The sequence below is a fragment of the Fusarium pseudograminearum genome, chromosome 3 (genome assembly GCF_000303195.2).
Source record: "Fusarium pseudograminearum CS3096 chromosome 3, whole genome shotgun sequence".
Taxonomy (NCBI): domain Eukaryota; kingdom Fungi; phylum Ascomycota; class Sordariomycetes; order Hypocreales; family Nectriaceae; genus Fusarium; species Fusarium pseudograminearum.
Genome location: NC_031953.1, coordinates 1,504,749 through 1,518,583, shown reverse-complemented (window position 1 = coordinate 1,518,583; position 13,835 = coordinate 1,504,749). Strand labels below are relative to the sequence as shown.

General features: G+C 48.4%; 3 protein-coding genes across 3 annotated transcripts, besides 1 other annotated feature; 1 reads left to right on the top strand and 2 right to left on the bottom strand.

The window, feature by feature from the left end:
• Positions 1–152: 152 nt before the first annotated feature.
• Positions 153–1,532, bottom strand: FPSE_07282 (uncharacterized protein; the record flags this gene model as incomplete). Its single annotated transcript, XM_009260400.1, has 1 exon — positions 153–1,532. One exon carries the CDS (start codon positions 1,530–1,532, stop codon positions 153–155), a length of 1,380 nt encoding a protein of 459 aa, XP_009258675.1.
• A 1,393-nt stretch (positions 1,533–2,925) lies between these two features.
• On the bottom strand, positions 2,926–3,491 carry FPSE_07283 (uncharacterized protein; the record flags this gene model as incomplete). Its single annotated transcript, XM_009260401.1, has 2 exons — positions 2,926–3,374; positions 3,431–3,491. The coding sequence occupies 2 exons, from the start codon at positions 3,489–3,491 to the stop codon at positions 2,926–2,928; spliced, it is 510 nt and encodes a 169-aa protein (XP_009258676.1).
• Positions 3,492–5,443: 1,952 nt separating this feature from the next.
• Positions 5,444–5,483: a microsatellite.
• A 5,956-nt stretch (positions 5,484–11,439) lies between these two features.
• FPSE_07284 (uncharacterized protein) lies at positions 11,440–13,371 on the top strand (the record flags this gene model as incomplete). Its single annotated transcript, XM_009260402.1, has 1 exon — positions 11,440–13,371. One exon carries the CDS (start codon positions 11,440–11,442, stop codon positions 13,369–13,371), a length of 1,932 nt encoding a protein of 643 aa, XP_009258677.1.
• Positions 13,372–13,835: the final 464 nt, after the last annotated feature.

The window sequence follows — 13,835 nt, the reverse complement described above, 5'->3', positions numbered from 1 at the left end:
GATCACTGATACAACATAGGGTTCAACGGGCATTCATTGCCATTGAGGTCACCTTTAGCGCTTTCAACGGTATACGTACAGGTGTAACATTTATGTTTATCATACGAACATATACAAACAGATACTTGAACTTGAACAAACTTTTATCCAATCTACCTCGAAAGCCTAAACTCTTCTGACGCCCCCGTATCTGCCACAAGCATGGGAGACCCCTCCAACTCACCCTCCACATTGCCATGCCTCTCAACGTCGTCAGAAGGCACTTTTGGTGGTGGCTGCTTTTTAAGCATAACCACGCCAATCGCACTTCCAAGAATCAAAGTGCATCCAGCGCCACTCATGAGCCCCATTCGATGCCCAAAAACCCAACGGTCGAAGCTCGCCGCGAAGAGCATGTGCGTGTAAACCATGGAGTTAGCACGGTTTGACTTGTCAGCTCCGAGACCTGATGTGAGCAGGTATTGCATGATGAATCCCAGGACACCGAGTGGAAGGAGGAGCGCCCACTGCTTGACTGTCGTTGGAGTAACCCATCGGAGACCTGGTTGCTGGATGTCGAGAATGGGGCCGAAAATAAGCATTGCCAATGCAATAAAAGTGGAAATGACACCAAAGTAGTTGACTGAGATGAGAGGATGGGCTCGTTTTCCAATGGTTCGGAGAGTTGTATAAGCGCCAGCTGCTCCGAGCACACCCAGCAAAGCCACAGCAACGGCTATCAAACGTTCTTCGGGTGTGGCTTCGTGATCCGCACCGGGTATACCTCCTGACTCGGGTGGTTCAGTTGTTGAGGAATCATCGTTATCAGAGTTAGAGAACAATGTAGTGGGTCGAGCGATCAGTACAACACCGAGAAGAGCAACAAACGTCGCAAGCTGTTCAGTTCGGGTGAAGGGTTCACGGAGGGCAAACCAGCAGATTATACCAGCGACACCTGGCGCAAGGAATGTAATAACAGTGGCATCAGCGAGAGGAATATACATCATCGAGTACCAAACACCATAGATACCCCAGAAGCCACTCGCTCCGCGCAGCCACAGCAGCCATCGGATCTCCTTCTTGCCAAAGGGAAAGTCTGGGGTCTTGTTCCACCACATATAAGTTGAGCAGCACAGCGCAGTTATCGAGTGTCTCATGAGCAGAGCCTGGACGGGATGCATGCCATCACCTTCGAGCTCCACTAGGCGAGCGCTGAGGTTCATCAAGGCTGCGAAGAACTGGGACAGGGCGACATAAGCAGCAGGCTTGTTCTTGATCCAGAACTGCTTCCATTTGGACGGTGGAGCCTCGGTTGAGAAATCGGCTGCATTATGGGAGAGTTGCCTCAGAGGGATAGGTGATGGACAAGGAGATGGACTTGAAGATATTCGGCGAAAGTCATCAAAACTCGTATTGTCAGCTTTCGAAGGTATAAGATTAGGTGAGGCCGACGGCGGTAACAAGTGCTGATGTGATTCATAAGACCCTCCAGGCATCAACTTGGCCGAGGGAGTCTGAGGAACATCATCATATGAGGGAGAAGTTTTGTCCATTTCAACTAAGGTAATAACGAGCAGCTACTTTTTCTTCCATGAAGCTGTTACAGACTCACAAACAACAGAAACAAGTTACAACAGACGGAGTGAGAGAAAAGGGAAACAGACGAATAGAGTCTTACAAATGAGGAAAGATCCCACGGGAACCGACAACTCAAGAGCGTCAACCATTAAGAGCCAACCACCCCGCAGCCGAAACCCACTGAATCGATCATGGATCCTCTTTTGGTGGTTCTCTTTTTTCGCCTTTACCAGCCTCTGACTCTCTGAGCCAACAGGAGTCAGTCTCTTGCAGTGGGGGCGGAGCCCAAGTCTAACCCCCCGGTAAAGAGTTATCAAGACCCTTGATGACGAGGACATGTGGAAGCATATGGGAACAGTAGCGTTCTATGGAAGTTGTGTTATAAGCTACAGGCAGTCATGTATGTGCATTTGGAACTCCTCCAGATGCTCCATATCAGCAAACCAGTAACGAGTTGTCAAGACATAGCTAAGGTAGTGCTGCGTTGCCGATAGTAACATTGACACGCGACCATTCAAGGTTCCAGTGGCGAGGGCCTCAGAAAAATGAGTGGGCGCTTAAACCAAGCGAAGAGACCAGAAGCCACCACTTACATCGGATCACTTCTTGGCTCTGCAAAAGACTCCGACTTCGGTGTCGGTATATCGCTAGATTTGGCCGAGGATGAAGATCCCGTCATGACCGTTTTGCCCGTTGAGGTTGAAGGTGGGTCCGGAAATAGGTGGATCGGCTATTTCCATTCCCAATAATCTTAAACAATGGAGTAGATGATATAATTTTGAAGAGATAATAATGGAATGATAAGAAGTCAAAGGAACGGATTTTGGATGCTTTAAATAGGGGTTAAATTTTTGGGTTTATTTATGAAGTAAAACGGTCTTGACTTCGAGTAAACAAACAATCATGACCATCACGTCAGTACAGGGTAAGCGTTGATCGAGTTTGGAAGTTCGGCATAGCACAGTGATACCGGGCTTAAAGTAAAGGAACGATTAAAATAGTATTAATACCATCGAGGTTATAGTGCATATTGTTCTTAATTTTGTGGCTGTTAAATTGGCGTATCAGTTCATACTACTCAAGCCTTTGAATGTTGGACGAAGAGGCTATGCACATCCAGAACTAAATTTACAAACTATTGTCCTCACAACGAATACTTGACCCAACACCGAAGTCTATTTAACATTTGCTAAATGTGTTTTTAGCCTTTGACTGTGCCATTATCCATAATTCCAGTCTTGTGTATGTGCCGTGTAATTCCCCTAAACGCCAGAACCCATCCATGACCGTGTTTCTGCAGAACGCCATAAGTGCATTTAAAAAACAAAAGGTTACTGGTAGCCTCGCAATTCCCAGTCGAAAACCCCATCAGCGCTTCTTACCCAACGCATCAAGCTCGGCTTCGGCATCATCATCAGCCTCACCCAGCTCCTCCTCCGCTCTTGACGCCGCAGAAGCTGCAGCAGCACTGCCTCCGCCTGATCCTCCAGGTCTGGTATCCGTCTTTTCTCTCTTCTTTTCCTCATCCGCAGCATCCTTCATTATTTCGTCCTCGCCGTCGCGCAGAATCTCTCGGGCCTTCTTGATCTCTCTTTGCTTTTCGAAGACCTCTTGGACTTTGCCCAGGAACGCTGGATTCTTGCGGAATGCGAATTCAAAGTCCTCGTACTTGATCTTTTGCCGACCTGAGTAGTTGGCCGCTCGCGTCGCTTCAAAAGCGATGGACTGCATAAAGTCTGTGAGAATCTCGTCGAGGACGCGGACGGTTTCGGGGAGTGGGTTTTGAACGTCGCCGTGTGCGTAGAGCAGCTGTGCCACTGATACAAGAGTCAGTCTGTACGTGCGATTAGGAGATGGAGGCATCGAAACATACACTCTGCATGGCTAAAGTTCATCTTTCCGACATTCTTGCCGGCACGAGCTCTGGGTTCCATGATGAATGTGGTTGTTGGCGCCTAAGCGCTTGCAAAGTATAGATACGAAAAGAAATAAGAGTCGCTGGATGCAAATGGTCGAGTTTTGATGATTGGAGTATCCGGATATCAGAGAAGCGTAGCCTCGCGGTAGAGATGTAGTTGAAATATTGCGAAAAGATTCAGGTGCTCAGCGCAGCCTTGCGATTGAATGTTAGAGGCTCAGTCCGGGGTCCTTTCAGTGGGGTTAGAACTTTTGTGGGGGTTGAATTTAGGTACGTCACCCCTGGACTTTAGAGCTCGAAGAAACACGTCGCGGCTTCGGTGAATCTTTACCCCTAAGCACACTTGTCGCATGTGAGAAAGGCAGAAGGACGAATCGATAAGGCAACGTCGAGCTCAACGTCGAGGCATACAAACGAGATATCCGATTCGAAACGCTTTTTTCAGTACAGGATCAGCTTCCCAAGTCTTCAAAATGGTATGTACGCAACACGTTCGTTGTCAAATCGATATGCTAATAACCCCTCCAGTCCGCCCTCTTCAACTTTCAATCCCTCCTACTCGTCCTCCTGCTGCTCATATGCACGAGCGCATACGTTCACCACTTTACACCAGGCATTATGGACCGAAATAAGAACGGGTACGAGATCCGACGACTGCCAAGATGTGCGACGAGGCTAACACGATCCTAGATTCATGGGCATCTTTTGGAAATGCGCGAGGATAGGCGAAAGACTGAGTCCCTATATAAGTATATGCTGTGTCCTCATGGCTGTACGTCGCAGTTCTTCTCTCTGCTGTATTTGACTTGGCTAAGTGTAGACTACAGGTTTCCATCCTCCTCAACTAAACCGCATATGCGCAACGACATGTTTTTGTTTTTTACTATTAAAGATATCACGACAGGCTAGGAGTTGGAAGGGAAGAATGGGGAAAGAACCCACCAGGCGGAGTATTGGCACTGTCTGTCACATATACAGATCCTCCAGATCATGGTGATGAAATAATTCTACCTTGGCGTTCGCAAGCTATGCTCTGTCTACACATGGGCCGAAGCGGCATCCTGCACCATGGTGAAGAAGTGTGCTTTACGTTACATGTCGAAGAATTTACGACGCAAACCGGCAGTTTTGAAACATGGAAAGGAAACTTGGGGTTCAAGTACATGAAAGTGTTTTATTTCCCTTCTCTCGGGGAAGTCTCACAGAGCGAGTAACACGAGGTGACACCACAACGCAACGATGGCTGAAAGGGGAAGCAGCACGTAACGAAACTCGGTCTATGCTGGTAACATCCAATGCCACATGACCTGGTCGTGCCACAATGGGATGTCAATAGCCCGATATTGCCTGGGAGAAGAAGAGTGTAATACTGTATCTTGAGTCCTTGGAGACAGGAGGCTTTCCTGCTTATATCAGACGCCTGGTGGTCATGTTGCCCATCCTAACCTATAGACAAGACACCGAGTTTAACAAGGACATGTAGTCCATGCGCGTCCAACATCATGCAGTAAAGTACTGCCTGCCGCGATCATGCGAGGAGCCGCGCCCTGCTCAGTTCAATTTTGTACATTGTTGAGGGATGTGACATCCATCTACTAAGAAATGTAAGATTGCAACATGCACACATACGGGGTTCGGAATTAGTAGTTCAGCCTTTGCGTTTTTGAATGTTGGCTGCTTTTGATATAAACCTTCCCGTCTTACAAAAAGCAAAAAAAGGTGTGTGATTGGCGCAGGGAAAAGGAATACGGGACAACAAGCAGGTCCAGAATCTGGGGTTGATTAACTAGAGCCGATCTGTTGAGAAACCCCTTTCAGCCGCGTCGAAAAAAAACTCTCATTATTTCTGTCTCATGGCAAGAGAGTGAGTGGGTGGATTAGATTGACTGGTATGTTTTGTTAGTAACGACGATCCAGGTCTAAGATGCAGTAAAATGTGAGACATGAAAACAATCAGATGGCACAGTAACATACAGACACACGCACACGCACACACACACACACACACTCAAGTTGGTCATAAATAATCAGTCATTTGCAAACCTAGATAGTCTGGTGCCGTCATATGTGTGCGACATGGGCGTAATTCTCGCATGAATACGATGAGTAGACTGTTGAGAGCACGGTTGACCACATGTGCTGAACAGACTGAAGCAAAACAAAACAAAACAAATGTAATGCTGGTTGAGTCTGTTGTCGAATTAACATCAAAACCACCATACCCAAAATGCAACCTTTCGCCGCTCCTTGCTTCTCAATCTTGGCCCTACACTATTAATACCAGTCACTATTGCCGTATCGTGGATCTGCTCCGGCCCCGAGCTTCTAGCCCCGAACTCGGCCTGAAGCTTGAGGTGGCCCCCAGTCTGACTCGTCACGACACCACCACCTGCTCGATCCGTAAAATGAGTCGCAATTCTAGTGCCAGGTGAAACCAGCACAGCTGCATTCGAAATGAAACTCCATTATTATAAAGCTAGGCGCCTTCAAGTATAAGTCCAGGGAAAATCAATCCTCCCCCTCAAAAAAAGGGGACAAAACACCCGATAGATATACGAAACCATGTACAGATACGGATACTACCATAATAATACGAGTGTGGTGGTTGGTATATAATTGATGGACCCAAAGGAGTGCATATGCAAGGCGAATCTAGGTGATTCGAGATGGAGATAAGACATCCAACTAATAGCTACGGTGTACTGCACTATAGTAGTTGAGGGAGATTCAGTGGCAACACGTCCCTGATTCAAATCCATCATCCAACTCGGCCAACACAGTCTCGTTGCCCTGCGTCTGGCCTCGTCAAACAAGCATCATCATGGCACTGACTGGGAGACTAACATAACATGCCTGCCAAAGAAATGGAAATGCCAACAAAAAGACCAGCGAGTGACACAGGCACACCCTACAGATTCGAGAATGAGTCGTTGGGTTTAGGGTTAGCAGATTAGAGAGTTTCTTCGCCTTGCATGGCACTATCGACCTTGTCGCCCCCAAAACCAGCCAACATTTTTTTGGGTTTCGGTTTTGTTCAAGCCAAAAGGCGAGGGACAAACAAACAACCTTTTTTTACTTATGTCAGGTAGTTAGTGTATCGACAGTTAGTTTTTTTTTTTAAAAAAAAACCCGCGTGATCATTTATCATGGGCGCTTGTTGGACTGCCTTGGCTGCTTGCATCAGGTTACACACGATAAAACAAATCGAGTGTGGTAAAACCCTGCGAACCCGAGGGTCAAACAATATCAGATGGAAGGGAAGTTACTTTATTGTCACGTATGCCATGGTTGCAGCCTCGCCATGCCCGATGTCTGATGTGGTGGTTTCGGACCTGAACGGACGGACGGTACGTGACACAAGGAAAGGAATCCATCCGCCGTCGCCGCATGGACAAGGTGAGCTGAAAAGAACATGGACTTGGGGCGAAGCGGCTGATGGATGGTCTTAGTCAGAAACTTGCTTGGATACATATGTCCGTTCCCGAATAATAATAGAGTTGCCTTCGAAAAGCATTCCATTCCAATAAGAGACGGCATCTCCGACTCAGGATTGGCGTCGAATCCTGCTCATTAATAAGATTTGAAGGTGGCCATGTGGAAATGACCAGAACACCTTGGCAGTCTGCTTGCTGCTGAGCTGATTGATTGATGAACAAGCACAGCAAAGCAGCTCGTCGATCAAATTGCGATTTGTATGCAATCAATGAGAATGAGGTGCCCATGGGTTCAGCCACAACTTGTTACACCACCACCACCACAGCAGCAGCAAGCAGCATTGAGACTGCCATTGCGGTTACGGCGGTGAAAGATTCCCATCCGCATTGATAGCTTTGCAGCATCTTGGGCAGAACAGCATTAGTTTAGAGCCAAGTTTTGGGCAGTGGTTTTGAACACAGGTGCATTGATGCGTTGGCCACTTCGTGGCCTGGGTGGATGGTGATGTGGTCCCACACCGAAGGTGTTTTGCGATTGACTCTTGATGTTTAAATGAAGGATGGAGTCCTTCTTGGTTGTTGTCAATCCTGACTCATAGCGAGCCTTGTTGAACTGGACAAATAATAGTTCGCAGCCCAAGAAAAAGTGAGTAATAATGGGAACAATGAATGCCCAAGACCCTGGGCCTCAGAAAGGTAGGGCAATCGTCAGGGTTGGCACATCACATTTCTGTCGAGAAATGAACCCATCATCTCTTCTTGTTGAACTGGTGGTGCATACTAGGTTGACTACTCCTTGCTCTACCCTGTCTGACCAGGAATCGACGAGGTCCGCTCTTAAGATTCTGCTGCCAAACACACCACTACGACACCACCAGCATTCGACGCAGATGCAGCTCCAGGGCCTGCACGCATGGACGTTGTGGCAGGTGCTGAGCCTCTATCGAAATGGCCGAAGCGTGGGCGAACCCTGGTCTGCCCGCCCTGAATAGAATTTGGTGGCCTGGGGTGCTCACTACTATATTCAAGGTTCCCACGATATTGTTATATTGTGAACCTCCACCAATACAATTCATTGTAGAAAACAATCAAAGGCCCGGGGCTGTTGCACGCTGCTTGGCATGGAAGATGCTTGCACGGGACAGTGTAGACTACCAAGGAGAGATTAGATAGCTAAAAGAATCCCAGTACCACCAGGCTGGGATACACTATCAGCAGTGCTGACCAATTGGCAAGTTTGATATTCGCGAAATGCCCTTCGCCTTGGAGTTGGTCGGTCATTGTACGCCGAGAAGGCTGTAATAACGTACGGGCAAAACGGAATACGGATACAACCTCATATCCACTTGCGAGCGCCTCGGCAAACTTGTGTTTTGTGTGAGACTGGCTTGCTGCATTGCAGAATGACACGACTGCCTGACTGACTGCATCGATACAAGTCACCGCTACTGACCCGGCAGCCAGTACATGCCATGTCTGCAGTGGCGAGGTGCAAGTGAAGAATTCTGACAAATATTTAGAAATACAGGACGGCACTCGTGGTGGCGGCAGTTGGCGAGACCATAGATGCCATGGTTACACACACAGCAAAGTCAAAGAACCGAGGCTCAGCATGCAACTGTCGTCACCACACTGCCACGAGAAACATGATTTTCCCCCATCAAAGAGTCAGTCAGCATCAAGATTGCATTGCTTTGTTGGCTCCTGGACCAGCGAGAGTTGCAGGACGACTCGTAGTGGCCGATGCTGGGGCGGCTCATTAGTCGCGCAACGACTCCGCCGAAATCTGCACGCTTCTGGTCCGTTTCTAGATCAGCAGCGGCGGCGGATGGATCTTTCTGCGACCCCCCCGAGGTGTGCTAGTGCGATGGAATGACGATGGTGGTCCCTGGGAAATGGGGAGTACTTGGCTCTGGGCCGTCCCTTGTTGGCGCCAGGACTCGATTTGTACGGTAGGGTACCTCTTCCAGTTCCAGCGTGGCATGTCGAGTACTAATGTGCTGATTGTACCGTGCAAGATGCCCTTCATTGGTCCCGAATAAGTGAGATCCCCTGAAATTCTTGGACGAATCGGCAGGCCAAGTTTGTTATTCCCTGACCTGTTTGGGTCGAATGTTCCTGGAATTCGATCCGCCTTCGGCAAGTCGAAGTCTGACCCTGTTTTATTTTTGTTTATTTTTTTCTCTAATGTTGCAAGACCAGGACTGACTTGACTGTCCACTATCTGTCTGTAGTGTCATGCTAGGTGCTTTCTTTGATTTTAGAGGCTTGTCAAGTCTAGAGAGTCAGAGTTGGACGATACGATCGGTACCTCTTTCCTTTGTCGCAAGAGGGCATCTGTAATAAGGGAAGGAGCCGTTCTCTCTTTCTTTTATCCCTACAGACTGGAAGGTACCATCCACTCTTGACTGCCAACTTTGGACTGCCCATCTCCATCTCCAGGCCCAGGGTATTTCCATCTCCATGTCCATCTCATCCCGCGCATCCTACGAAATGACATCCATGACAAAACCCACTCGCTTCATCGAATGTCTTGATCACGCACTGTACTAATAACTCTGTGGAGCCATCCTACGTCGCTGCTACGGTACAGTACAGTACACCTGGACTATGATTAATTACACTTCATTCGCTGAGACACTTCTGTTCTCACTATGACCATCGAATTTTTTTTTTTTTCAAAGGCGGCAACTATCGTGAAATGCAATACAGTACGCAAATGCGGTGATGGTTTTTATGTATCTGTGTATGCCGCTGTCACAAAACAAAACAAATCTCATCAGACAAAGGAAGATCGATCACGGTGAGTGAGTGGTCCCCGTGATACCCCCTTTAGACTGAGTCAAGTAGCGTCTGACCTTTTTTTCCCTACTCATCTAACAGAGACGAGGCACCGAGACGATGGCAACAACAAGCTCCGGCTCACAACATCAGAGGGTCACGCTGTCGCTGCAGTGTTAAGATTGCACTCCAATCCCCGCCAGCATGTCCTGTTCTGACTAGGACACTTGCTGGATTGAATGCCACTCTGTCTGACCTGTAGAGCCGAGAGTACAACGACCACCAACGACTACCGTTTCAATTGAAGGTTTCCAAACCATCTTCTTCATTGTTATGATAACCATCTGGCCTTCCTAACTTTTCCACTTGGTTCCGGGGCAACAGTTAAAAAAAACTTTCCCAGGTACAAACACAATTTGCGCCATTGTTGATAAACTATACTACGTGAAATACAGTACGTTTTATGGCCACCAACCTTGCAGGATACTTAATTACAGCCCGGTACGAGGATACATTGGTGTACATGATTTTGGCGTCCTTCACTCACAACTGGCGCATTCCTACCTGGAACTGTATATGCACACCCCTCGTTTTCGACACACTCCATCCATGCAGGGCCCTTCCACGTCAGAAAGACGGGTTTGGAGGAGCTGGGATGCTGGGGTGAAAGCACTAGGGAGTACAATTAACGGATTTTTGCCTCGTTCTAGGTACAGTGCTGTGGCCTACACGGGCTCCCCTCTGCATGCATGGCGTTCCGTTGCCCACCGCCAGACCCAGCCAGGCCAGCCCATGCCACGCGATGATGCCGCGCTTGGCCCCTAAATTTCCAAGCACAGCACAGAAAAGGCTTTCGTTCCTCTGACTCGGTTATGGAGACAACTCAAAGTTGAAGTCGGTGGAAAAAGACCTGTCGCAAGAGCCCATCAGAGGAGCCAGTGTACCACTAGCCTGGTCTCGTCTGTCTAAGTGCCACACACTATTCAGACTCTATCCACATATCAAATATCCCAGTCTCCCGTCACTGTCGTCCCCTTTTCTTTCTCTCTTTCCTTCCTCTTGATCCGTTTCCTATTTCTGTCTCCCCATACTTAGAATTCTTTGGCCTCCTTTAAGGCTATGAGCGTTGAAGACTTCTCTATCTTTTACCTGTAAAACTTTGTTTCGATAGGCCTTTAGAACACACAAGTTGGCCTTCTCCTACCTTCATTTACTCGACGCAAGCACCCGCGAGACGATTGGCAACGTACAAAGACAATACCATATACAACCGAAACGAACTGCGAAGCAACCCAACAGACGCAACAGTGACGGCAACGGAGAAGAGGAATACAGCATATTCAGTTACACAAACGCAATACCTGGTGCACGAAAACAGTCACTATCCGCTTCAAGCTAATACCATTCTCGTAAGTCGACCGCAACATCTCAGCATTGCATACGGCCTTGGACACAAAACAAACGACGCACCGCTTGCACCTGGTGGTGGTGGTGTACAGCATCTGGTAAATGAATAGTTCCCCTACCAAGTGGTCTGCACCTGGCCGTATGCTCTGATTGTTTAATCTGCGCCCCTCGTGTTCCCGAGATGCTTTCTATTGCTGGGACATTGCATGACTAACAACTACCTGAACAGTTGGTGAACAAAATACATCCTGTTTCTTGGTTCACTCAAGTATCACCATTTTAAACTTGGCTACAATCGATTGAACTGATCAATAAATACTCGGCAAATCGACAAACGATAAGATGGCGGCAGATCAAGGGTTTGGAAGAGGCCCGCTTGAGGGGTCTAGACGGAGTTTGTCCACGTCAGGCCCTGGACCTAACGGTGAAGGCGAGACGAGACCAGAGAAGGAGACAACTAGAAAACCATCAGCCGACGAAAAGGACGAGGACACGCAATCATCACAAGTCTTACCACGCGGGTATGACAATATCTCTAATGCACCAGCAACGGCGGCGGCACCGCTCTCACGAAACCCTTCAGAAATGTCAACAACCTCAGCCACATCAAGTCCAGGACCTGACAGCAGAAGGTCTCCTGCCCCTAGCCAACCGCTTGAGCCCCCTGTTACAAAATCAAGCCTGGGCGAGCTTGAGGTTTCCAAGATCATCAACAACCCCAAACTAAGGCACGATATCAACTTCGACCCTGAACTACATTTCAGACCTAATGTCGAAGGTGATAAGGGCCGAAGAAAACACGACCGCGCCAGCATCTTCTGGACAACCCTCAAGGAGGAGCTCCTTGAATTCATTGTGGACCGTGATAGTTTCTACGCAAAACACGGCACAGGCGACGACTGGTGCTTGCCAAAGCTTCTGAAGTCCGTGAAGGAGATTATTCAAACTTTGGTGCCACAGCGTGACCGTCAATTTCTTGACGAGGGCCTCAACGTGGAACTTTTAATGCAACAGTTTCACCGTGGAATCGCTGATCTGGAGAAGCTTGCTTCATGGCTTTCACGAGTTCTCAAATCTCACTGCGCACCAATGCGAGATGAGTGGGTTGATTCCATGTACAAGCAGCTCAGCAACGGTAACAGTAACAACGACGTCGAGGAGCTTGTCAACGGCATGCGAAGTTTACTTAGCGTCCTCGAGGCGATGAAGCTGGATGTTGCAAACCACCAGATCCGCTGTCTTCGACCGGCCCTCATTGAAGAGACAACAGCCTTTGAGCAAAAGTTCTTGATGAAAAAACTGCGAAATCGCAAGATGGATATCGGTGATGCTAAGCCATGGTATCAGGATGCTGCTAGAACATATCCCAGTAGCATTGGGAAAATGTCGTCTCACTTTGGCGACATGGGTGTCTTCTTCGAAGGATTGTCTCGATCGATGCTCCCTTCTGCTGGCGAGAAGCCCTTGCCTGGCACATTCTTCTTTGATGAGGACCGCCTCGGACGTGTTAGATCCGACATTCTCGACGCTATCAACTTGGATGTCTGCATGCGTATGTATGAAGATTTGGAGCGGGTTTCACGTCTCCAGTCACCCCCGGCTTGCCTCAGTGCTGTCCCAGACGATCATGAGTTCAACTTCAACACACCGCCCTCAGCAAACTCTCGACCTTCAAGCGTCGCACTAAGCTCTTCAGGCTCGAACTTCTCATCACCACGGTCGTCCCTGGTCCTCCCTGCATACCTGACTTCAGATACCAACGAGTCCAAGTCAAGGGCTCGAAATCTTCGCGACACTCTAGTAGCACTACTCCAACAGGCGCCACATGATCTCCACTACCACGAGCGATGGCGAGCAATGGCTCCCTCTCTGGCTCTGCAGATCTTCCGTTTCACCAATGCCCCCATGGATATGCTTACTCGTTTCGAGGAGAAGTTGACCGAGAACGTGTGCCGCATCTCGTCACCCATTTACCAGGAGATGGAGGAGGCGTACCGCAATCGACTTGTTACCGAACTAGCTACGCGTGTACGCTACTTCAAGTCGCTGTCCGGTGTTTGCTTGTTTTCGATTGCCACCGGTAACCGTGTGCCAGCTAGCAGCCGCAGTCTAGATGCAGGACGAGACCGAGACTTGGATGCAGCTATCCGTATGGGTCAACAGGAAGGTGGCATTGAAGACATTGCCACCCGCATTGCTCATGTCGGCGTTGTCCACTGGAGGATATGGGCTCGCATGGCATATGTTGACGAGGATGATATGTCTTTGGACTAATCAAGGCGAGTACCCATGTATCCATTCGTGCCACAACTTCGCTATACCCCCATTTACCATCTTTTAATATCGATACATGGTTACCTACACACTATCCAGCTTGGCTTCGGGATACAACATAATTCATCTGGAACTCGATAACTATTCTTGGCTGGCCCGGAACTCACACTCACACTCACATTATCCAGCATCAGGGTTTTGCACCAAGGTTTTCCTTTTGCATTAAGCTTCTGCATGTCGTGGCGTTACTCTCGACCCACTCCTGAATACTTTATTTTATTTTATGTCTTCTGCGTCGTCGTGCTTTACATGGAGTTTCTCTAGTTTTGGGGGGATGGGCGCGGTCCTTTGGTTCGACGTAACGGCGCTTTCGGTGTTTGGATATCCCAGAGTACACTCGTGCTTCTTTTTTAAGTTGCACAACATGGTACTGGGAAACACATGACCTTTTTCGTTCATTTTTT